At 57.2% G+C, this 24615-nt stretch overlaps 4 protein-coding genes across 4 annotated transcripts; 2 read left to right on the top strand and 2 right to left on the bottom strand.

Annotated features, from left to right (window-relative positions):
• Positions 1–1034: 1034 nt before the first annotated feature.
• Positions 1035–4537, bottom strand: KVR01_009853 (chaperonin-containing T-complex subunit CCT3). The gene is made up of 6 exons (XM_044783286.1): positions 4293–4537; positions 4143–4209; positions 3850–4058; positions 3193–3783; positions 2490–3127; positions 1035–2389 (listed from the first exon to the last, which is right to left on the bottom strand). The coding sequence occupies exons 1-6, from the start codon at positions 4315–4317 to the stop codon at positions 2303–2305; spliced, it is 1617 nt and encodes a 538-aa protein (XP_044641101.1). The 5' UTR covers positions 4318–4537; the 3' UTR covers positions 1035–2302.
• Positions 1395–2069, top strand: KVR01_009926 (uncharacterized protein; the record flags this gene model as incomplete). Its single annotated transcript, XM_044782430.1, has 1 exon — positions 1395–2069. One exon carries the CDS (start codon positions 1395–1397, stop codon positions 2067–2069), a length of 675 nt encoding a protein of 224 aa, XP_044641174.1.
• A 114-nt stretch (positions 4538–4651) lies between the features above and the next one.
• On the top strand, positions 4652–6792 carry KVR01_009648 (uncharacterized protein). Its single transcript, XM_044787426.1, has 2 exons — positions 4652–5469; positions 5547–6792. The coding sequence occupies exons 1-2, from the start codon at positions 5340–5342 to the stop codon at positions 6368–6370; spliced, it is 954 nt and encodes a 317-aa protein (XP_044640896.1). The 5' UTR covers positions 4652–5339; the 3' UTR covers positions 6371–6792.
• A 7198-nt stretch (positions 6793–13990) lies between these two features.
• On the bottom strand, positions 13991–15509 carry KVR01_009805 (uncharacterized protein). The gene has a single exon (XM_044793870.1). The coding sequence runs from the start codon at positions 15077–15079 to the stop codon at positions 14636–14638; it is 444 nt and encodes a 147-aa protein (XP_044641053.1). The 5' UTR covers positions 15080–15509; the 3' UTR covers positions 13991–14635.
• Positions 15510–24615: the final 9106 nt, after the last annotated feature.

A 24615-nucleotide genomic window follows, 5' to 3' on the forward strand; every position in this document is an offset into this window, starting at 1 on the left:
GTCTCCGTATACATACCTACCTACCTAGGTACCTAGGCAGGTAGTCAGGCCGGTACGTACATACATACAGCAGGCAGTTCAACTGCTTTGGGCAGAATAAGAGAAAGGCAACCTGCAACCTGCAACCTGCAACCACCAACCACCAACATCGTAAGGTTGATGATGACCGTTCGGGCAGCCCCGCAGCCCCGTCGACCGTCCAGGCCCAAGCCGAGCCGCACGAACGAGAGGATGGTGCTGTTGCCGTCATCGCCGAAGTCCGGAGCAACGGTCGCATCATTCTGGCCCGGCATCATACCTAATAACCTCGCTAATCTAAGGCTGACGGCTGGAAGGAGCCGGCAAATCGGTTAGGCTGACGATCCACACACCCTTGGCCTTCAACCCCTTCTCTCTTTTTCTCTGTGCTTTGTTTCAATCTTCGTTTCGTTTTCGGGCTCGGCGGTCCTGTCTGGAAACCATGACCATGACCATGCCAGTCAGTAGCTTGCCAGGGGAAGCTGCCGTCGACAAAAAAAAAAAAAGGCCCACAGCATGTGAGCATCCAGTCTCTAACTCTGCTGCATTTCCCCCCATCCCCCCCCTTCCACATTGGGACGACTCCCCGTACCGACCAGACAAGAGGACGAGTCACGGCCGACAAGCCAAGCACAAGGCGGCAGATGCGCTAGATGCGGGGGCAGGCTGGGGCAGGGTGCGCGGCTATCTCTCGCCCTGGGCCCTCCTCCTAAGCGCCCAGCCCACGCACTGACGATGCATGCACGCCTGCACGCCTGCACGCCTGCAGGTATGGGCGCATCCAAGGCACATGTCACCAGATGCAGACCCGAACCTGTGGCATGTGGTCGGTTGGTTCATACGCCATTGGGCACGCGCATAACGTTGAGATGGACAATCTGTACCTGCTCAAGTAGTTTCTCAAGGTCGTAGTCTCTCAATCTGTGGTGAACGGGGCACATGTTATATACCCAAATATGTACTCCGTATGTACTGTATCAGGTGGGGGCGGGGGGAGTGCACCAGGCACATGCAGCGCCAGCCAGCGGTAACGCTTCCTCCCAGGCACGGGCCGAGGCGCTTGTTCAATTTCGGCCGCCCGCCGCGGCTCCCAAATTCTCTCTCATCACGGCCGACCTGACCTGACCCTCACGTCTTGCATCTGCTTCTTGTCACCTGCCCACCCCATCCAACCCACGACCGCCCATCGCACCCACGGCGACCCAACACGGTGCAGCTGCGTATGCGACTGCATCGCACCGCGCATTGCATCCCAACCCAGCTCTGTATGGATCAACACCCTGCAGACCAAGCCTGCTGACCGACCACACAACCACCACCACCGCCGCCAACAACAGCAGCAATAACAGCCCACCCTCTACTCCCCCGCCGCAACCATGTCAGGCACAGGCCCCGAATCGATGCCCACCTCCGCGGACCCCCGCTCCAAGCGCCCCGTCAAGAAACGCGCCCTCAGCCCCGCCTCGGCTCAGGCCAGCCAGCTGGAGGCTCTCTTTGCCCGCCCGGACCAGGAGATCCGCGTCCCCCCCTCGGGAGCCGGCCAGGACCCGGCCCGGCGCCTGCCCCTGCCCCCGGAGATCGTCACAAACGTCCAGGGCTCCTCGGCTGGTGCCGGCTCGGGGGAGTTCCACGTCTACAAGGCCGCCCGCAGGCGCGAGTACGAGCGCCTGCGCATCATGGACGAGGAGGTCCGCCGCGAGACGGACGCCCGCGAGTTCGCCGAGAAGAAGTCCGAGGCAGAGCGCAAGGACGACGAGAAGACGCGCCGCAACCGCGAGAAGAGGGAGAAGATGAAGGCTAGGAAGGAGAAGGCCAAGGCTGCCGGCCAGAAGAAGGGCTCCGGCCCTGGTGCCGCTGCCAGTGGTGGTGGTGGCGGCGGCGGCGGCGGCCTCAAGCCGAGGCAGGACGGGGCCACGGGAGGTGAGGGGGGCCAGGACCAGAACGGCAAGCCGGGGAACGGTGCCAGCAACGCGGATCCAAAGGGCGACGGCTCCGCTGCGACTGCGGCAGCCGGCGCTCCGGGGCTGGTTATCCACGACGACGACGATTGAGCAAAAAGGTCGAAGTAACCGCAGGTTACGCATACAACAGCAACTTCACACCTTGCAATCCATGGGGGGAGACAAGGCATTCCAGCCCAGGGGGTGATTGCAATTATGTCTTTTCCTCTACCTGGACCAATGTCTATGGGGGTTTAATACACAGGGTATGATTTTGCCAGTACATCATCTCCACTCACTATAATGCGCGCCAGGTCTAATCTCACACTTCCTCCTCAGCAAGCTCAGTCATCGCCACCGCCCGTACCGACACCTTGTGGCGCCTTCTTGGCCGAGCAAATATCGTCGACGCGCAGCAGGAGGCAGGCGGCCTGTGAACGAACCATGTTAGCTTGGGCAGCATGTTGTGGGGAGCAGGGGATGGCAGATGGGTAGTAGGTAGATCTTCCCGAGTCGTCCTGAAATACATACCTCGATGGCCGTCTTGAGACTCTGCAGCTTGATAGCCTGGGGCTCCCACACGCCGTACTCCTTCATGTCAGCCAGGTTGCCCGTGTCGCCGTTGATACCCCAGGAGCTCTTGCCCTCGGCATGCTTGGCCCGGAGGTCTGTCAGCACGCGCACGGGGCTTGCGCCCGCGTTCTGGACCAGCGTGCGGGGGATGACCTCGAGCGCATCGGCCACAGCCTTGTACGGCCACTGCTGAACACCCTCGATGCTCTTGGCCTTCTGGCTCAGCCTGACTGACACGGCCATCTCGGTCGCACCACCACCCGGACACAGGCGAGGGTGGAACATGACGTTGCGCGCCACACCCATGGCGTCCTGGAGGTTGCGCTCGATCTCGTTGAGGACGTCCTTGGACGGGCCGCGGAGGAGAACGGTGCAGGCCTTGGGGTCCTTGCACTTGGTGAGGAAGGAGAAGTACTCGTCGCCAATCTTCTCGATCTCAAAGAGGCCACACTTGGTGCCGACGTCAGACTCTTGGAGGTCTTCCACCCGGTTGACGATGGTGGCGCCCGTGGCACGGGCGATTCTGTTGTTGTCCGTCTTGCGCACACGACGCAGGGCCGTGATATTGGCCTTGACGAAGTAGTGCTGTGCCAGGTCTGGCATCCAGTTGTCAGTAGTGGTCTCTTAGAAACAGGCCGCGTCTACAGGGACCGGCACTCACCAGACACGCCCTTCTCAGTGATGACAAGATCGGGCTTGACGGCCAGGATCGCGTCGCACATTGCCTTGACCTGCTCCTCTTCGATCCGCAGCACTTGTTCCCAGTCTTCCTCCTTGGAGATCTCGATCTGTGTTTGCGACTCGCCCTTCTTGTACTCCAGGGGGCAGTCAAGCAGCACGATCCTGGGGTTCTCGATCTTCCTCCGCATCTTGGGGTGTGTGATGTCCTTGTTGAGCATAACACCGTCCAGAACCTTGCTGTCCTCAATCTCTCCGCCGGGCACCTTCTCGACACGGGCATATCTCTTGGTATCAACCTCTGTCTTGCCGGTGCCAACCTCCCATGACACTGTCCGCACAGCCTTGAGGGCAAGGCCGCACATGAGGTCTGACCACCTCGAGACGAACTTGGTGCCGATGGATGAGGAGATGAGGCCGTACATGGCCTTGTCATCGTTGATGTCAATCGGGAGGGAGATCTCTTCGGTGATCTGGAGGGCGTCGGACAGGGCGCGCTTGAAGGCGGAGATGATGACGACAGGGTGGATGTTCCGTTCGAGCTGGGGCATGGCCTGTGCCAGTATCTCACCAGCTGTGCAGTGTCAGCGCTGGCTCTCGCGCCCATATGCATCTACAAGGTGGGGCGGCTCAAGCTCACCGAGAATGATGACTGTAGTAGTTCCGTCGCCAACCTCCTCGTCCTGGGTCCGGCTGAGCTCGATCATGCTCTTGGCGGCAGGGTGGGACACCTCAATCTCTCGTAGGATGGCATGGCCGTCATTTGTGAGCACGATACCTCCCATGGGATCCAGAAGCATCTTCAGCATGGCCTTTGGACCGAGGCATGATCGAATAATGTCGGCGACACTGCACAGGGGGCGGTCAACGAGCTGTATCCAGGGGGCCCTGTGTGGGAAAGGGGTAGGTAGTATGGACGACGATGCTACTCACGTCTTCGCAGCATGGATGTTGGACAGCTGGGCTTTCCTTCCGGTCTGCCTTTCGCCGCTGGCGGTATCTGCAAAGCGGCGTGTCATCAGTCAGCGGGTGCTGTCTCGGTCTGTGTAGCTCCTTGTGAGCTTCGTGGCGGGGCGAACGTACTCATAACCACGACTGGGGCCTGCATCTTGGCTGTTCTCTGGGGGTGGTCGGCCGGGATTCAAGTGTGCGACGCGAAGCCGGGGTTGTCGAGTGTCGCAGGAGTTCAGGATGCCGAATCCAAGGTAAAGACCGACTTTGGCACTGCTGTTTACTTCCAAGGCTCCGGACCCCTCGAAAAAAGCTCCTTGGGGGCAGCTGGCCGATAGGCGATAGCTGGGGCTCTGGGTTAGGTAAGCAGGGGGGCAAGGGGGGAAACTAGCGCCCCCCCTGTTCTGTGGGTGCGCTGGATTCGCCCTATAAGCCAGGCCATGTCATGAGAAGCGCATATATCTCTTTTGATGAACGTAAAACCACCTGGCTTGCAGTGGAGCAACGGGCAGCATTGTCACGGGTCAAATCTGGAAATGGCGAGTGCTTGACCCGGCTGCCCGGCTCAAGCCCAAAAGTTACACAGTAGGCCTTGTCAAGGCTGTGGCCTCTCTTGGGAGGGCATCTGGATTTCCTATGGCACCATTCTTATCTTTCTACCCACCAAGCCTGGCCAAGGGCCCTTGCCGAGACGGGTGGACTGGTTCGAGCCGGGCAAGGTCATGTTGTCTCGACCGCACACACCTTCCCGCCTCTCTTTCGCAATCAGCACAACCTGAGCACTAGATTTGCTTCTTTTCTCTCCTCGCAGTTTTGTTGGGCCAATTTGGCTTCCTGGGCCCGTGACGGTTCGGAGGCATGGATCTTTTTGCAGAGTCTTCCACAGCAAGCACACCACACGGCAGCCTCGCGGTCCCCGGCCCGGAATCCCAAGACCGGACCGGCGAATGGGGTGCTCTTGGCGCGGGTCGCCGCCAGGCAAAACGTCTTCACTGATAGCGGAACCGCCGCCTGCCCGTCCTCTTATACAGGTTGGCGGCTCGTTCGTGGCTGCTACCTACTCCAACGTCAAGTTCCAAACACACTAGAAGAAGGACGCCGGAGTGAACAAGCCCATCTTGCCACCAGTATCCCTCCCTCTGGCCAATTGATCGTGTCACCAATCTCCTGCCCAGAATTATGGCACCCTCAGCGGTTTCGGAACCCGCCCCAGCGGCGACCGTCGCGGTGGCTAAATGCCAGACCCCCGAGAAGGTCAAGAAAGAGGTCACGCCTCTTGAAGCCATATCTCACGGAGATGTCTTGCCCGGTAAGTCAAAAACAAAAAAAAAAGAATTAAAATCGCTGCCAACGACAGGCGCTATGGAAGTTGCTAACATCAAGTAGGTATTCCAACCTTCCCAACCTACACAGCTGAGCGCAGACATATCCTTGTTCACATGGCCGCTGTCTTCAGAAATTGGTCTCGCATGGGCTATGCCGAGGGGCAGTCTGGGCACATTTCCGTCCGCGACCCCGAATTTCCCCAGATCATGTGGATGAACCCGCTCTCGCGCCACTACGGTACCCTGACCGCTGGCGACATGATCCCGCTGGAGATCGAGACAGGACGCATCGTCGGGGGCAACCCAAACCCCACTACCGGAAAGATCACTAGCAACAAAGCCGGTTACTACATACACAGTGCTGTGCACAAGCGACGTTCCGACATACACGCCATATGTCACGCCCACACACATGCCGGGCGTGCATGGTCCGTCTTTGCCAAGCCTCTCGAGATGATCACCCAGGATGTCTGCAGCCTATACAACTGCCACACTGTCTATGCCGACTATGGCGGGATCGTCTTCGCCTCGGACGAGGGCGAGCGGATCGCAGACGCGCTGGGACAGCACAACAAGGGCGCTATCCTGATGAATCACGGTTTGTTGAGCGTGGGATACACCGTCGACGAGGCCGGCTTCATCTTCGGCCTGATGGAGCGCAGCTGCGCCATTCAGCTGCAGGTCGAGGCTGCTTGTGCCAACGGCCTCCAGAAGAAATACATAAGCGACGAGGAGGCTGCATACAACTGCAAAATGGCGAGTGAGAATCATGCCATGTACCGGGAGATGCAGCCGGATGTGGAGCTGGAGATCGAGGCCGCCGGGGGCGAGCAGGTGCTAGCAAGGGGGTTTGACAGTCTGAACGCGAGCATCTCGCTGGCATGAGTCGTTCGCACTCTAGAGCTGACGACTCCCCTCTGGTACCGGTAGAAGATCGTTGTTGCGGGGCCCCAAGATGAAGCCCCTTTTTCTTGACCGGCTCGCTGGGTGCCCCATTGCCAGTCTTGACATTGGTAGCTGCACGTGTTTCGAGGTGCTTCATACGGTTCCTTATACCCAAATCAATTGGCTTGCTCAAAGGGCATTTTAGCCAGTCAACTATACGAATAGAACTCGTCCGCTGTCGGACCTTTCCAGTGTCTGTCTTCTCTCTCTTTTCGTCATCTCCCTCACAAGACCTGGCACAATGTTTGACCACCCGAAGGCATGCCACGGCTCTCAATATGAGTGAGTGCTAGTTGGCTAGGATATATGCAGGTAGCAGAACAGCAATAGTCCAGCTATGCTCAACATCAACATTAATATGATCACAGTATGACTAGAATCCCGTGGCTATTGACCTCGGTAGTGCTACTTACACCTCGCACTATCGCAGGAGCTACACCTATACAAGAACGTTTCTCATTTGACATGATCATATACTTGTGTCCAAAATCGGCCAGTTTCAGGCTAGAGGCCGGACAATCCTTGTCCTGGGAACTTCACCTGTAGGCTTTGTAGGACAGCGTTGAGTGATTTCTCTCAGCTTGTCCTCCATCCTCGATTGATGTGGGCAAGAGAATCCAGATGCAGCATCACATTGATTAGATGTGACATCCGGGTCAATCATAACAATTACGACGATGAGAGTGAATATCGGTCTTCAAATTCCCGCCGGCAACATAAATCCATGGACCATGCATGTGCACAGTTCCAAGCTTCGTAAACAAATTCACAATGAACCACTGCGCTAATGGAAGGCCCTCTCAAAAAGTTCTTGATTTAGATGGCATACTTTCAGTCTCCCACCCTTTTCAGGTTGCTGATATTCGCGCAAGTGGATGAGCGTAGGATAACACAGCGGCGAACACGTCAAGATAATTGCAGCCACGTTTCAAAAAGCTACCTGGTGAGTGAATGCGTAAGTTACACTTGGATGCTGTGAATGGTGTTATGTTGCAGGTGGAAATGTCGCTGCGGTGGAATTCTGAGTCCTTCCAAGTTGGTTAGTGAGAAGTGTTCGCCGAATGCTAGGAGGGTATCACAACATTTGGAAGCTTTGGCATCCAAACGCCAAGTTATCTTCGGCTTGTCATCATCCAGGTAGTCAATGATGTATGAGACGAATATTTTGGGATTGTCGGCATTGATTAGCATGTATTCTGCAGCTTGTTATATGTCTCATACTGCCCGTGTTGGCATCTGGCCAAAATTTGATGCCCAGCCTCATCTGGCCAAGGCTTCTGTGGTATAGCTACTTAAGTAATGGCCTGGCGCTTACTGCAGACAAGACGCAGAGCATGAAATAGCATCACATGTTGATAAGCTGGGCATTCAAACATTTCACAACAAGGTGCAGGGCGGAGTAGTCACTGAAGTCCCGTTCTTGACTTCTAGAACCAGGCAACTTTGTGATAGAACTCCCCGTAGCTCCGGATGAATCAATTTCCACCCGCACGAGCGTTCACAGCACCAAAGACATTTCTGGTGTGGCTCACGCATTATATACAACACAAGCAACTCTACCAACGATACCCAGGTAGTTAGAATCACTGAGCACCATAGCCCGTAATCAGACGGTGAAAGCAATATCCACTACCCAGCCTCCGGGCCTAGGGGCATCCGGCCTAGCTATGCGGAATCTGCGTATCACAAGGTGAACGCGTAGAGATGCTCAGAGCAGAATGGAGTGTTCCCTGTCAGTGTAGATTACTCGTATAACTATGGAGAGCAGGTATTCCGCTCACCTAACGCAGTCAGTCTAATTACAGATTTGAATAAGAAGTTAGACCCCCAGGCCTACAAGCTCTCACGTTTGAGTGTAACGGTCGGCGCAAATTTTATCTTATGATTAAGGGTAGAGCACCTGGCGTGGGTTGTGAGCCGCTCCAGAGGATTTTGGGTTGCATAGCGTGCGTAAAATTTGAGTTGTTGAAGAAGTTGGGCTGGTTCCAAAGTTTGTCTACTCTCGACCAGTCTGAGCAGCATTCATGCTTGGACCTGTTCTCACCATAGAACATCTGGGATCTGGCAAAGGCTTTCAGAGCAAGCTCACAAGTCACCAAATTGACGTCTACTTTCCATTTACTGGAACCTACCAATATCGACAACAGAGCTAAACTAATTATACTTGGTTTCGAATGCTATTTGAATTCAAACCGCATGTGGCAGCCCTTTACAATGGAACCCACAGAGCCACCACAACCAAACCGACCATGTTCATCTGAGATGCCTTGTATCTATGCCACACAGAAAGGATATTCTCAAAGACCGCTGTTTAACCTGAATGCACTGTCTATCAGCACTTGAGCACCTTGGCCTGCAAGACCTGCCACGGTGTCCTCTGTTTCACTTACAAACGTGTGAAATGGCCCAGGAAGTCTTGTAACATCAGCACTGTATTTTTTAACGCCGGGTCTTTAAGTGTTCACTAACATAGGAAGGGACTGCATATACCCTTAGATATAGATGAATTAAGAACGGAACAACCTGAGAAGGAAACCCTGAATAGTTCATAATCAAACAAACCAGTGTCAGGTAACAACGAAACAATGAATCGTATATTACTCCACCAAAGAGGCTAGGGTAGAAGAATGCTGTCCATTAGTCGATATACTACGACTACCCTAGGGTGGTGTCCCTGAGGTTCCTGTGACAGAGGTTGGCTACGAGGCACTCACACCGTACCCCGAGCATGAGCTGGCGTACCTAGGTAACATGCAAGTCCGTAGTGAAGCTTCTAAACACGAGGAGACATTCGTCTGCCACCCGCACCAACCGGAAGGGAACGGCACGGTGAGCCGCCAGCAGAGCGGCGCCCTGCCTGGATTTCGACCTGACCGGTCCGTCCACGTCCACGACCCGACCCGCTCCGTCACATGTCTCAGAGGACTGCGTACTGTCTTGACTTGCGCGCGGTCGAGCCAGACCCAACGTCGAGCACTGCTCCCTGGAACCAGCCAAACGGAACCCGCCAGCAAAGACGATGGGCGCCGGCCGCTGCAGCCGTGCCCAGCGGGTATCCACTTCCGTGCAGCGCCGCCCTCTCTCCCCGGGGAGAGCCTCGCCAGTCTCTCTCGACGGCTTCCCGAGACCGCTGCCCAAAGTGGACGACCACGGGAAGGCGTTCCTACTCGCTGTGGCTACCGAAGGCCCGGTCCTGCCCCTGCGTATCGTGCCTGAATAACACTGGGCGCCACCAACCACCGGTCATACGCCTCCCTGGCAACGAAACCCCCGGCCTCCGCTATTGTTTATTGCTCCCAGACACTGTGTGCGCCGCCCGTCGCACAGATCGAGATAGGGTTGCGCCTTGGTTGTCAGAGGTTCTAGATCGCGTCGCACCCGCGCCCAACGACGGCCGACATCCAACGGAAGCCTTTTTGCACCGCACCCCAATATCTGCTAGGGCCGATCACTGTCTTGCCTGCCGTGCGAGGCAGCCGAGGCTGGATGTGAGACTTTCCCTGGGCCACGGTAGGCAGGTGAAGAGACCAGTCAGGGGCCGGGGGACGAGGGTACCGTGAGCTCAACAGCCCAGCCCACTGCGCGCAACAGCGTGTATCTACTGGGGAGACGCCTAGGCGGGCGAGACTTCGCCGACAACCCAGCGATGCACAAACAACGCACGTACACGTGAACCTAGGAAAGAGCCTTGTAAGGCTCCTGGGCGTGGTGGAGCAGGGAAATGGCCCCCATGGACCCTTGGACCTATACGCCCCCCCCCCCCGGTGAAAGAGAAGCAAAAACTCGGCAGATGGAAACGAGAGGGAGGGCTTTGAAGCTGCAAGGGGGGAACCATCGGCAGCACCGAGAAGGCGGCGTTCATCAGCGCCCCATCAAGTGGAATAGGCGAGCGCTCGCCTGTTCCCGCGGCGGACCACCACACCGCATCTGCCCTTGCCCATCGACGGCCCGGCGGTAGGGAGACGGGAGTCTGAACTCTGAACATACGGTGGCTGACAGCACGTTTCCGCAGGCAAGGGTGGGCATCTGACAAGTGGCTTTTTTGTCCTCCAAGGAAGCAAAACCGTGGCGCTGACCTCATTCAATCAACCTCAAGCCCTAGTCTTGGGTTTCGTGCTCCGTCAGCGAGACCCATTATGGGGCAGAAGGGGGGCCGACCACCCAGTTTTTTGTGTCCCCCATGTGTAAGTATGTATGTCTCTCTCTCTCTCTGTGGTGTGTGCCTTGCGTGTGTCTCCTGAATTTGAGACCCAGCCACGTCAACTGGCAAAAAATCTGCCGACTTGACAGGTACCCACAACGCCCAGGGGGGAAACATGGGGAAACATGGTCTACTCCGTACGGCGCGTACACCCGCGGTGGAGCGGGAGATAAAGAGAAAAAAAGAGAGGGTCCCACGACCCGGCGCGCAACAAACGACAGGTTCCTCTGGCTCCCAGGGCTTCCCGGCCGGGGAGAAAACAAAAACAGTGGGAAACTGGGCTGACAATCCGGGAGCGGTCCCCACGGTACGGGGCGACGCTGGAGCCCGGCGATGTCCCCCGATTGTCCGGGCAGGGGGAGGGGGTGTGCGCATGGGCGTGGTCACGGTGGGCGTGGTTTTTTTTTTGGGTCCTCAATGGTGCGAGACGGGCGCTGACCCACCCCGTCGCAGGAGGGACTGACGACCCAGAGAGCCAGACTTGTCAAGCGAGGGCCCTTTTTTCCCTCTTTCAAGGGATGTGGGCATCAAGATTTCAGCCCGGCAGCCCGGGTGGATCTGGTTCCTGCGCATTTCTACAAACCGGAAACGGGGCCGGAGGGGCCCTTGACTGATGAATCGTGCCTGTCAAAGCTTCATTGTGGGTCGTCGGGTCGTTAAACTCATGGAACACTGCGTGATGATATGTGTACTGTGTATCGTACAGTACGCTATATGCCGCCCACTCTGCCACATTGGGCGAAGAAAAAAAAACTGGTTGAAACACGTCTTATTGCCGTGGATTGTTCATTACTGTGGGTGTCGGCTTAGCAGCCGTGATGCCTCCCGATCTCGATGTTGCGAACCCTGTCGTCACGGATCAGAAACATGGATCTTGTTGCGTAGAGTGGTGAGGTGTCAGGCCTGTAGGCTCAAAGGCCCAGACAAGCGAGCGTTCCGTGTCATCAGAACGTCAAGGAGCATTCCATATTATGTAATTGGATCCCGTCCGCTTTTGCGTGGCCATCCCCCGGATCCCCTTGCACGGTAGCAGCAGATATTAATATCTTGAAAGGATTCTCGCCAAACCCAAACGGCGGCCTCTGAGAGGACGGACTGTACGTACAGACTTGGATCCTGATACACCGACAATGCTGATGGACACCAATTTTTTTTTTCCCACATTGATCAACACAAGTGCCGTGGACATGGGTGCGATCCCAGCCCTGCCAGGCCTGCTTTGGCTTTTGCTGAAGAACTCATCCACCAGCGTCCAGACCGAGACCCCAGGGCCTGTGGGTACCGCTCTACTCCTGGAGCTTGTGTGGGTTCGACACATGGTTCTGCAGGTGCGAGAACGATGCTCGGGCTGTCGGCTTGTCGCTCACACACACATTGCGTACGTACAACGCACACACATACGCACACGCAAGACTCACCCCTGCCATCTAACACATACCCCCAACACAGCTTTGGCTACAAGCCGTCAGAATTTTCAAAAAAAGCCTCCTGGTTTTGTAGTGTAGTAGTAGCCGGGCTAGCTCCGCCTCTCTCTTGCATGGGGCGTGGAGTCTGTCTGTCTGCCCCTGGTTGTCGTCCGGTCTAAACACGGGACTATTGTTAGGTGGGTGTCCGTGACGACTGGCTGGCCGTGCAGACGGCGACCGGCCAGCCGAGAGCCCGAGATCTGGGCCAGCGCCAGCTAAGGAGAAGATGGTGTCGAGGGCCGATCCCATCCTGTTGCTACCAGACGCAACAGATCTCCCGCAAAACCCCTCGCTCTCGGACTGACCAGGTCTGTGACTAACACGTCGCGCAGGGACGGGGTCCACGTCGCCGCTAGGGAGTGACTCGCCCGGCTCTTCCCAGGAAGGCCAGCGCAGGACCTTGTCCTGGGCGCCTGCAGGGCCCGGTGAAGGGGGTGAGCCCTGCAGGCGGCCCCGACCTGACCCAAGCCACGGATTTATGGGGACGGGATCGACCATGTTGACGGGATGGGCCACCCTGCGTAGCTTGCAGCTGTGAAACGGGACAGTCTGTTGAGCGTAGCTTGACAGTCCAGACAGTCCCGTCTGGTAAATAAGCTCTCGGCAGAGCTGGGAGCTTGGCCTCGAGGGGCTCTAGTTGGCCACATCATTTGTCTTTCGCCCTTTTTTTTTTTTGCTCACCCGGTCTGCCTGTGTGATGCCCGGGAGGGCTGAGAGCAAGCAAGCTCCTGTGCAGAGGCACAGGGGACACGTCCAGGAGTAGATCAGACTTCAAGCCGGCCAGGAGAATCGCTCGAGAGCGAGCGGCTGGCGGCAATCATGTGACTGCATACAGTTGAGAGGGGAAGCGATATAGCAGGTTTTGTGCGAGCAAGGGCGATGACTGGGCCTTATGTCGTCCGAGGGCCATGCGATGGAACCAAACCTTGCTCGGCTGGCTCTCTCTCTCTCTCTCTCTCTCTCTTATGGCTCTCACGGTACGTCTCTTATGGTACGGTGCTTGTTCCTGGTCAGCTTGTGTCTCAGACCCCAAATGGCGTAATGCATCACCGGGCCAGTGAGGCTCGTAGCCTGTACGTAATGATGCACGGCAAGAAAAGGCTGCAAGGCCGGAGGGGCGAGCTCTGTCATCAGCCCAGGATCTCTGCAGAAACGTCTTTTGGAGATTTGGCTCAGAGGACGCCCCAGTGCTGTGCTATGCTCCTACATGGACTGTGTACTGTTTGTTCCAAGAATGGGATCGGGGGCTGAGCATCCTGCGCTCACGTAACAAGTACCTCTGCAGCCTATCCTGCTGCAAGGGTACATGCACTTCCAAGGCACCGCCGTGCACGCACGCAATGGAGCTGTCCGTTTCCACAACATTCGGCTGCTGTCCTTGCTAGCCGAGCTAGCTCAGCTCACACTGTTGTGTTGAGACAGGGCAAGCCGCTGGGTTACATGTTCGCATCCGGTGAGCAAGCGAGCCTTTGTGCGAGCATTGAGCTGATGATTCAAGACGGAAGTCAAATCCAACCCTGCGCTGGTCCCACATAACAGGGACTTTTACATTACAGCCTATTCGTGTGACGAAGCTGCGAGAATGCAAGGGCAGGGGAGATGAAGAAAAATGAAAGTAAACTTGTGTGAAAAATGAGTTGTAATAATCTTGTTCATACGGGTTTCGTACCCGGGGGAAAAGCAAAAAGAGCCGAGAAGAGATATGAAGAAGAAAAAAAAGTAAACCGACTTGGTTGATGAATCACTTCCTCGCACGTGGGGCTAGCTCGCCGACAGGGGCACAATTTGGCCTGCGGTGAAGACGTTGGCAGGTGAGCAATTCAGGGAAACCGGATGAGCGAACGGTATTGGAGTCACAATGGGAGACGAACTGGCATGTCATGTGCTAAGCAGTGGGTAGCTGAAACTGATCTTATTGTAAGACAGTGGCTATGTTGTTGCTGACCGTTCCTCGTTCTCTCGAGTGTCCAGCCATTCCATTCCCAGTCAGCCCTGTGGACCAACTCCCTGGTCGGGTATCCATCACACGTCCAATGTGCTCCCAAGTTCCTGTGTCATTGGGAACCATTCCATGCTCCAGCGCGAGCCCAACAGGCGCCGGTATTTGTCTCCCGCACAAGTTGCTCAAATGAACCCAAGGGTGTAATGTAAGTACCTTGGTACAAGACACAGTCAGAGCGCTCGCATCCCTGTGAAGACGCCCCATGTCCTGCCGGACCAGACAAATAAAAGTAGTAAGATGGAAAAAAAAAGCCTGCCCAATACCCGCGTAAACCCATAACTTTTGTAGTAATGCTGTGCTCCGGATGATGCTTTTGTGGTACATAAGTGACAGAAAGGCCTCGCAACCCGCCGATGATCGGAGGTGACAAAAAAGATGAGACCACGCTCGACCGCCATGTCATCGATGAAGTGGTGATGGGTATTCCCGATAAATTCCAAGGTCCGAAAATGTTTAAGTGGGGTATCTAGGAAACGAAGTGGTGCCAAGGAATGGTGTCATCCACTGTGGGAATCCACCGAAGACTCATCGAACGTTTAGTGCGACTGCCTCCGCGATGATCGTGCGTTGTCGAACGAGCTCGCATATGCTAGAAGCTCTTTCCTGGCCGCGTCTGACAATTGCATCGCGGCCTCTGTGCTGGCAGAAGAGTTGCTCTTCATCGAGCATAGGCTGGCGTGGGAGCTCGAGGGCGAGAGGACCCGCTGTGGCAGGGCGAGGGAGGAGCGACGCTGTGAGGACTGAGCAGCCGCATGGCTGAAGTCACAGGCAGGTGAGAGGTAGAGCTTGCTCGTGTGCGCCGAGGGCTTCGTGTATGCCCATGGGTAGCTGGGGCCGCTGAACGCAGGGGAGCTGGGGCCGGAGCTGGGGTTCGATGACTGTTCGTACTCTGCCAGCCTGCAGGACTCGGAACAGTATGTGGTGCTGTCTGTCTGCTTGTCGCAGGTGAGGCAGTAGGAGTGCGTCCAGTCGGAAGACATTTTGTGTGTTGGTTGTTGTTGATGATTAAAAAAGTGCTGGTGAAGGAGCTGAACCCAAGAAGCAGGCAAGGGTGGGTTCAACTGATCGGCAACCACACGAGTTCGTACGAAAAGGTAGTCGTGCTACGGTTGGGTGCCGTTGTAGTAGAAGATCCGAACCAGCTGTCCTTCCTTTCTAAGTCGAGTCTGTTTCCTGAGGCACAAGTTGGCCCTGACGATGCTCAGGTGTGGTGGGTGTTGCAGAGGTGACTCTGACGCAGTGAGGCGGAGCGAGTGCAAGTTACGGCGAGCTGTTGGTGTAGGGATTCGAGGTGGTGGTGATGGACTGATGGACGTTGGAAGTGTTTTGTGAAAGAAGTCTGAGACGGTGGGCGGCTGTTCCGAGAGAAAGCAAAAAACCAAGTCGAAGTGAAGTTGTGGTGGTGTGAGAAGTGTATATGATAGATGAAGCTTGGGAGGGGAGGAGCAGCTTTTCTACTCTTGATCAAGACACAGCCAAAACGACCAGTGCCCTGCGCGGCCTTGGGACTTCCCCCAAAGGCACCACAGCCGGGGAGGCCTTGTCGCGCAGGAGCGACCATGCCACATCGCACCTAGCGCTAGCGCAGCCTGGCATCCTGGGCAGGGTACCAGGGGTGGGCAGGGTACGCATGTACATGCAGGTATGCTGCACTGTGGGTGGTGATGGCCGGTGGTGGTGTGGGTGTGGTGTGGTGTGGTGCGGGTGGGCAGAGGGCGTGTGATGCGCAGAGCAGAGACCAAAACAGACAGGGTGCCCGGGTGTCTCTGAAAAATTTTCAAGGCAGCCTAGACACCCACTGACACCACCCGCTGGGCAGCACTGGGGGGGTGCAGGAGGACAGGTGGGCTGCACATTCCTTGCCACCCGACAAGCTGAGCCTGCCCGAAGGCCCTGCTGCCATGCCTGACTGACTTATTAGAGACTGACTGACTGACGGAGAGGGTGACTGATGGACTGAGGCCCAAGGGGGTGTGGATCTAGGGCGCAAGAGTGCCCACAAGCAAGTTTATGCCCGCACCCCACCACGCAAGCCCACGGCCCCCTGGTGCATTCAAAGTGCAGCAAGCACACATACGCAGTGCGTGCTGCGTGTTCAATGTACCATGTAGTGTACGGAGCACCGTCGTAGACACACACCCGGCCGTCGCACTGATACTCATCAAGGTGCCGTGCAACGAGAACGAGGCAGAAGGCAGTGGGGCTGGCTCCTGGGCGTGGACACAGCAGAGTGGAGTAGGCCGTGGATGCAGCCTGCTTGCCTGCTTGCTTGCCTGCTTGCCTACTTGCCTGCTTGCTCAATTCTGCTGCTGTTGATGTTGTTGCCGGTTGCTGGCCCTTGCCCATGCCCATGCCCATGCCCATGCCCTGCCCCCAGTCCTGCTGCATTGCGGGAGGTGGAGCCATCCGCACGCAACTGGGCAGTAACATTGGCACACAGGAGCCCAGGAGCCCAGGAGCCCAGGAGCCCAGGAGCCCAGGAGCCCGTGGGCGAGAGGGAGAGTGCGCAGGTGCGAGAGTCACATGGACGGTGCCGCCGTCAGGACCGTCCCGTCTGGATACTGTACTGTGGTATGTTGTCGGTTTGGCTGGTCTGATAATAAGTAAGCTTTGCCGCTCACGCAGCCGATGTGTGAGGGAGTAACTCTCGTCTCGTCGCTCCGGTCGGGGTCGGGGTCGGGGTCTGGGTCTGGGTCTGGGCTGGCCTCTCTTGGCCCCTCAGGTCTGGCTGTCTGGCTGTCTGGTTGCACAGTTGCACAGTTGCACAAGAGCACGGAATTAGGCACGCTGGCTTGCAGCAGCATGCTGCGGCGTGGGCGTGGGCGTTGAGTTTTCGATGCAAAAGTAAAAGATAGTATATGGTGGGGAATAAGCTCTCGCCAATTGTCTGCCGGGCTATCGCCCTCTCTGCCATTTTTTGCCCGCACTCTGCCCACACGCCCGACCCGACAACCTCGGCGCCCCAGCCCATCTGTCTGTCCTGTCCTCGGGCTGCTGGCGTGACGGACGGATGGGTACATGTTTGGCGAGCTTGTCTCGCAAGCCCGCAAAGTCGCATTCACGGTGCGAGACATGATCGTCCCTCGATCAGCCGGGACCCTTGTGGCTACCACAGTAGATAGAGATAACATGTTGCGATCTGCAAAGCACCCAAGCGCCGTCGCTGCCTTTCTGGAGGGCCGGAGGGGAGGGGCAGAGGGGGCCAATCTTTCACTACTAGGCATATACTCCGTAGTAGATACGCTCCAGACTGGGACGTCCAAGGCGTGGGGGTCGAGATGCGCTTCCGTCTCCGGTGGGCAGCGGCCCCAGGCCAGCGTTACCTTGGGAGTGGGCTCCGTCGCCCTCAAGGCAAATCCCGTCCGTCCCCCCTATCTCTCTGCAAGGTTGAGATGATCTCGAGAAGCTTCATAGCACGAGCTCGACCCGCGGGTTCGGTAATGGCGCTCACGGCGCTCGTGCAATCCGTTCAATCCGTCGCCCAAACCGAACAAGTCGACCCAGCCAGCCAGCATGGCGAGACCAAGGCGTCCTGGGCATAAGCGCCGTCGACGGCGCCAGGCCAAGGCCAGTAAGACCTCGTTCAACTCAACAACATCAGGGGGCCATAGATTGATTGATAGCACTGCATGTGGCCTTGTAAACACGGCATCCAGGCAGCATCGTGCAATTTTCGCAGGCCCTGTTCTCGTGCCGTGCGGCATTCCAGCGACGCGACCTCAACCCCCCTTGGCTGCATGTGCTCTTCCATCCTGCCATCATGGCCACGGCCTCATATCTTATGCCCGCGCCGTCGGCGGCAGCCACGTTGCACAGAGGCCGTGTTGACACATCGCCGCCGCTGGCTATCAGGGCATCAGGGCTATCAAACCTAATCGTTTTGCATTTCGCCTCCACGATGGCCATCGTCTCAGAGCAGTGCAACCTGGCGTCCATTTCCGTCCGGCCTCTCGTTCACGTTCTGGGATCGGCGCCCGGCCTGCCCATAGTACCAGGACTACTGGGTGGTGTCTCCCTCCCTCCCGCATCGCCCGCTGCAACCCGGTGCATCTAAGAGCGGAGCTACCATGCTGCATAACCACTGCCCTCTCCCACGATGCCACCCCCCTCCCTCACGCCCACCAGATGCCCACCAGACCAACCATCAGGGCACATGCAGGACAAGCCACCGAGCTGCAGGCCGCATGGATCGTGGAGATCTTGCGCAGCTGACCCAATGGCCCATCATCACCAGCCCCGGACCAGACTTGGATAGAGAGAGCACTGAGACTGCCTGCCGCCCTCGCTGCCTCGCCCACCCCCATCCCCCTCTTTTCCCGCTGCCAAGGACAAGAATCCATCGCCATCAACGTGGGCATTTTCCCTAGCCGCTATGCCTTGACTGGCCACGCATGCATGAGCCCTTGCGGGCCTGTAGCGACCTTGGTTACAACAAAGTGGCTTGGGGTTTAGGATCCTGCATGACGGCAACAGCTGCCCCCAGAGTCTCTCCCCAGCCAGAGAGAGAGAAACAGACGTCTTTGGCTATCTAACCGGCCAGCCGGCCAGCCTGACAGCCTGGCCGACTTGTCGTCTTGAAGCGCCGCCGACCCGTTTCGTCCAGTAGCAGGCCGGCTCCTTGGCCAGGTCCACTGCGTCTGCCAGCCTCTGTGTGCTCTCGCACAGATACATAGCTGCTGGGCCATACGGGCACCGGTGATTGGCCCAGCCAGAGCCGCCGGGTAGGCAGATGCTACTCTGGTTCAAACCACTTATTACCACAACCCGACCACGGCCTCGCGATGCTCGGCACACAATCTGCGTCAAACCCAGCATGGGTTCGGCCCAGCGATAACGTCCGTACCCTGGTTGCTGCCCACCCCCCGCACGGCTCAGGAGAGCAGTCGCAATCTTGTGAGCGGGTGTTGTTATGGAGGCCCCGGCCGATTTCTCGGCGAGGCTGAATGGCGTTTGTGCCTCTGGAGACTATCGTCACCGAGATGACGAGATCAACGCCACGAGGCTGCAGGATCATCCTCACTTCTAAGAGCTAACTACGAGACCACTCAGCTTAGGAGCCAGTAGGCCAGCAACTGGCTCGACGGCCGCGCTGGACCTGGCCAATTGTCCGTGCCTACAACGTTGACGATGCCCTTGCGCATGATGCATTGCGAGAACGAGCTGGTCAGTAGGGGTGGGCTGCACACACCCATCCGTCCGCCCAGAGAGGTCAAGGGTTCCACCTCCACACTTTCCCTCGGGATGGGGTGCGGAGATTAGTGGACCTCCCGAGTGCTCCATCACGAAACCACCTCAGCGGGCCTATCGAACGACGACATCATCACCGGACTAGCCAAGCAACAAGCGATTCGTGCACGACGGGTGGGGTGTGACCTCGACCGCTTCCAATTGGTCCACCGGCCTTTCTCCCTCTGCGCAGCTCGGGCTGACCATCTCGGCTCTACACTAGGGACCAGGGTTCACAGTATGCAGCAGACTCGGGGTTTCAAGCTGGAACTCGCGTCGCTTTGGGGCCATCATCCTCTCTGCCTCTCATTGCCATTCCTGTCCCTCTGTGTGCCCATACCACTTTGTGATTTCACCTTGGGCACCTGATGGATGGACGATGCCTTCCCGAGCCAGACGATTGGCAGCCTGATCAGTTGCCAAGGGGGTGGATAATGCTACAATTCTTTACACCACTGCTGCCGGGGGCTCGTCCTTTTTCTCGCGGCCGTCTCCGCCAATGACCTATCTGGTAGTGGTAGCTACTTTACTGCAAGACACGCCCCCGCCCATTTCCTTGTAGCCCATTCTGCTCTGATGGGGTAAGCTGGTCTGCATGTTTACGTACTACACTGACGACTGGGGGCACCATTACTGCGTCATATCATGCACGATGCTGAAGTGCCAGGCACAGTGTCGAACGGCCTACGTGATTATACAGCATCACTACTACAGCACTCCGAACCTTCTCATCCACATCCGCAGCCACTTCGCACCCACATGCACACCCCCAGGAACCAAGCAATGAACGCTTGGCCTCACCACCCCCCACGGGAGTCGGTGGGTCTGTTGTTTCGCACAAGAAAATGGGTCACTCGACTGCTTCATGGCATCACCTGGCCAAGCCCCGGTTTCAACCCCGCCATGGAAGGCGTCGTGAGTCTGTATCAGGTCGTCCGTCACGATAGCCTTCTAACATCGTGACTTGCATTCGGCTCAGTGTGGCTTGGCAGCCTTTGAGGGGAAGGAGACCACGCAGCGTGCTACATCTCATATCACAACTACCGGGCATCCACAGATGTCGGATTCTTTCTACACCGAGCTCATGAAGGAAGCAGATGTCAAGCCAAGACCGCATATTTGCCTTCTCAACCAAGGCACTGGGTGCAGTCCACGTTGTTTTCGGCTCGGGATGCTGGAGGCACACAGGGCACACCAGGCACACAAGATGACATGCGACTGCTGCAGCAACCCACACTCCCGTGGGGACTGGGGGCGTATGTCTCGATCCTGTCGTTGAACCCGGGTCCGGCCAGCGGTAGTTCGCCGGCCGAAGCGGACCACCCAACTCGGAGAATTTCCATCTGTGTGTCTGGCAGGCTGACAGGCGACCCGAGATCTAAAGCCTCGTAGGGGCGCCCACCGGGCTCAGGACTGTTTTCATTATTCCCGCCTGTCACCCTGCCCGACATTTCTCATGACAGCGTGAAATGGGATGACATGCAAGAATAATCGACTCACAGCATGCCAACCTCTTATTCACGTTGCCTGCACATGCGCGGACAGAGCCCCGCTATAACTAAGGACGCCTGTTGTGTCCAGCCTGTGACTCGGAATTACGGCAGATTGGAGTCATCTTTCGGGCTGCTAGGGGCGACGTCGAAATCTTCACGGTGAGCCACCGAAAAAGAATCAATTTGCCACCTCTGGCCGGGACGCCTGGACGCATGCGGAAATGGACGTTAGGCCCACCTCCTACCCCTTGCAGACGTCTGCAAGCATTCCTATTCCGCAGACCAGGTTCACCAGATGCCTGGTTCTGATGGAGGCGCGTTGTTTCCGTTTAATCATGCTGTACCAGGGACGATGTGGTGTCACCAAAACATGGAAACGCCCTGGCGCTCGGTGTGTTTCTGACCCAAGTTGAATGCATGCGTCGACTGGCCCTACGGTCTAGGACTGGGCCCGCTTAAACTGCTCGTCGGCCGCCAGCCCATCCTGATGATGACAGTCATGGACGGCTGCCCCTGGCTGACCTCAACAGAAAGCCGAGTTGAGGACTTTGCGGAGCAGTAGGAACTTGAGTCAGCAGACAAGGGCGAAGGGAGCGGAGTTCTACCGTGTAGACCAGCTTTATTTTTGGCAGGGCCAGAGGGCGTTGATCGGGGCGATCCATCTCGGCAGGGCCCTGTCAACCGAGATTTGGTGGGGAGAAGGCCTAGGAAGGAACAGGAAGTGATCAGATGAATGGATTTCGATCGATGCGAGTGTTCACTACTGCATACCACGTGCAGCTGTTGTCAACAGTAAACGAAGGCAGCCACAGTGGTGTCATATTTGCAAAGCTCAACCGTTCCCTACATTTTTCTCCGTCTTGGTCCCGTTGATAGCGACAAATTCGGGTCAACCATCTACACTAATTGACTAGTACGAATATCAGTATATCAACGGAGCGTCTTCTGCACGGTAATCTGCACGGCAATCTGCACAGCAATCTGCATGGCAACCTGCGCAGCAATAGGAGCAGTCAAGGTCGAGGTTCCAGGCCGCTGGCGACCTTTTCAGTGTGCCAACGGAATCAAAACTCTTGATCAAGGGGTAGTCCCTGAAAGGAATGGCGCAGAGGCTATGTCACCCAGCAGGGATGCAGCTGGGGTATTGGACGGGCTGATTGGTTTTTGCGCTAGATTCCGTCCTGTCAAACTCCTAATAAGCGCGGGCGGCGGATGATCAACGCCATTTCGGACAGATTATTGATCGCCCACTGGTCCAGAGGACGGATATTAAGTCCTTTCCGAGCTCGACGGCGCCGGCACGGTATGCCTCCCTTGCAAATTCTGCGAATTCTGCGTGGACAGGCTTGAGTGACAGAGTGACTGACTTCCTCACAGGCTGACTGACTCATCAGATTCAACAACCAGGTTAGGAGCGGCTTGTGGTATCGTTTTACCTCTCCACACCCCCGACGATGTTTACAAGCGTGACTCGGGCTCCCACAGATTTCGTCATCGTGGCTCGTTCAGGACCGTGACTGCTCAGAGACAGTCCAGGTGCTTTTGTGCTACCCCCACGCGGATCGTCTTGGTCCGTGAAGAAGCCTCATCCAGTGTTTTTTTTTTGTTCTGTGAAAGACACGCTTCCGAAACATGGTCATGCTAGTGCTTACCGGGCGTGGGTGGTCTGGTGGTGTCGAGGTTTGGGGCACCGAAAACACTCTGATGTCGTGCCACAGCCTCAGGCATGAAACCGGAGACTTTCATGGAGCACCGGAGGCCGGGGCGCGACCATTCTCCCTTGCTTTACTGCGTACAGGCCGCCCAGGCCGGCAGGGCCGGGTACTTACGGGCCTCGAGGGATCGATCAATTGTGGCCGAAGGAGTCAGCAATTGAGGCTGAACATGCCAGTGCGAGAAAACTCTTCAATTCCTCTCTATCTTGGGGCCTCGGGTCGGGCGACAACACCAATGCCGAACTCCCACACCCCCCTCCCCTTTCTGGGATCCCGTGTCGATAGCACCGAGACCTTGTTGTTTTTCTGCGCACGCCAGGAGGATGGGACCCCTTGCCCCTCCAATTCCAAGAGGGGCTGCAAGTGCAACCGCCATCACCAAAATATTCCCAATGGCTCGTCATGGCAACCAATATCGACACGTCGTTTTCCCCCCGCACTTCCACCATTGATGGGGGAGGAAAAGCATTCGCAATGGAGATCCGCACCCTTGTGTTGCTTACTGCTTGCTCATGGCGTGCGCGATGTAGCAGTGGCCCTCTCCGGCTGTCTGGCACATCACACACATTCGTCAGCAAGCTGCTGGAATGCTGGGTCGCCTGTTCTGGTGGCGGCAGCCCGCTGGTCATCAACATTGATGGCTGCCCGGCAATGGGACGGCCCTTGTCACGAGACCACATTCCCAGTACCACGCTCCTGGGACCGGCAGGGGGCAAAAGGACATGACCTACGCTTATCTGCGCGGGCTGAGCCCCAGCACCTGAGGCAGGCTAGCCGTCAGGGAGTAGTCTCTGGCGACTAAATAGCACACAGGATTCGTGCTGTGGGACCAACGACTGCATATGTTCCAGCCGTATGCCCCACCAGTATCCACCGCATACACGAATTGGCCGGGCGTGTGGAAATAGCAACGACAAGGCATCAGAAACAGTCTAACAATGCCGGGGCCGGGGCGTGGGGGACGGCAGTGTGATATGTCAGCGGCCAGAGGGCGTTTACCCGTATGCCATGTCTATCTACTCGGTACTGTTGGGCATCCGGCAAGTCACACAAGTCTTGTGATTGTGATGCCTTGCTCGTCACTTCAAGATATGTCTTTACTTATTACACCTCTGCCGGACGACCTCCGGCAATGGGTGATGAGAAGGCCCTAGCAAAAAGCATCGGACGGTATATCACTTTCCTATTTGGGCCAGGAACTCGCTGCCGGGTTGCCTTGCCTGCCTTGCCTGCCTTGCCTGCCTGGCACCTGCTGTTGGATGGATGGTCCCTTGCAACGCTATCCATCATGTCCCGGAGCTGAGTTGAGGAGATAGTAGTAATGTCCAAGGCTGACAACGGTGCTGCTGTCAGGGACCACGGGCGGCTTGGCCAACAGCGTGAGTGGCCTCGTCCCAATCGTCTCTTTTGGGCCTCTCGCATCCAGCAGGGGCCAAGGTGCGAATCCGAGCCGACTCCATCGGCCAATATCGCACAACAAGAGCCTTCCGCTAGTAGCAGACTATGGCCGGCAAACTCCACCCATCCTGATGGGCTTGGCGCCGAGGACGCAGGCTCATTGGCACAACAGGCACATCGTGCACACCCTCCAGTATGCCTGACTGCCTCCAACGTGCGACTGCAGCGCCGCACCATGCGGGCCATGGCGTTCTCGTCACCAACCCTCCATGGTCTGCGCACGCCACTCGAGCCTCGCCCTGCCTGGGGGGGGAGGCCTGCAAGGCTTGGTATCCGTCCCAGCAGTCTGGAGCAGGCCGCGACCACCGGCGCCGTGCATCGAATTGCCTGCCTGGAGGCGCGAGCTAGTCGTGTTATGTTATCTCGCAACGTGGTCTCGTCCTTGGCTCGCCGACACAAAGGAAGCCCGCCGCAGCCCAGTGGGGGCTAGCTCCCCGACCATGGCCGCCCGAGGGTGTGCTCACGATGGCGCCTCGCCGTGTTTGCCACGAGCCTCTGCCTGCCCGGGAGCTCAGTCCGCAGAGGTGGTGGGTGGCCAGCCAGGGCTGCCAGGCTGGGTGAGCTCGAGAATCAAAATCCCGTCAGACTACATCCTCAGCCTGAGTCTAGGCCCTCTGCTTCTGC

Source organism: Diaporthe batatas (assembly GCF_019321695.1).
Source record: "Diaporthe batatas strain CRI 302-4 chromosome Unknown Contig00012, whole genome shotgun sequence".
Lineage (NCBI taxonomy): Eukaryota > Fungi > Ascomycota > Sordariomycetes > Diaporthales > Diaporthaceae > Diaporthe > Diaporthe batatas.

Coding starts and splice junctions, on each gene's coding strand:
- KVR01_009853 (XM_044783286.1), bottom strand. CDS start 4,317: ATGCAGGCCCCAGTCGTGGTTATGA. Junction 4,210..4,292: donor GGCCCCAGTCGTGGTTATGA/GTACGTTCGCCC, acceptor GCCGCTTTGCAG/ATACCGCCAGCGGCGAAAGG. Junction 4,059..4,142: donor AACATCCATGCTGCGAAGAC/GTGAGTAGCATC, acceptor CCCCCTGTGCAG/TGTCGCCGACATTATTCGAT.
- KVR01_009648 (XM_044787426.1), top strand. CDS start 5,340: ATGGCACCCTCAGCGGTTTCGGAACCCGCCCCAGCGGCGACCGTCGCG. Junction 5,470..5,546: donor TCACGGAGATGTCTTGCCCG/GTAAGTCAAAAA, acceptor AACATCAAGTAG/GTATTCCAACCTTCCCAACC.
- KVR01_009805 (XM_044793870.1), bottom strand. CDS start 15,079: ATGTCTTCCGACTGGACGCACTCCTACTGCCTCACCTGCGACAAGCAG.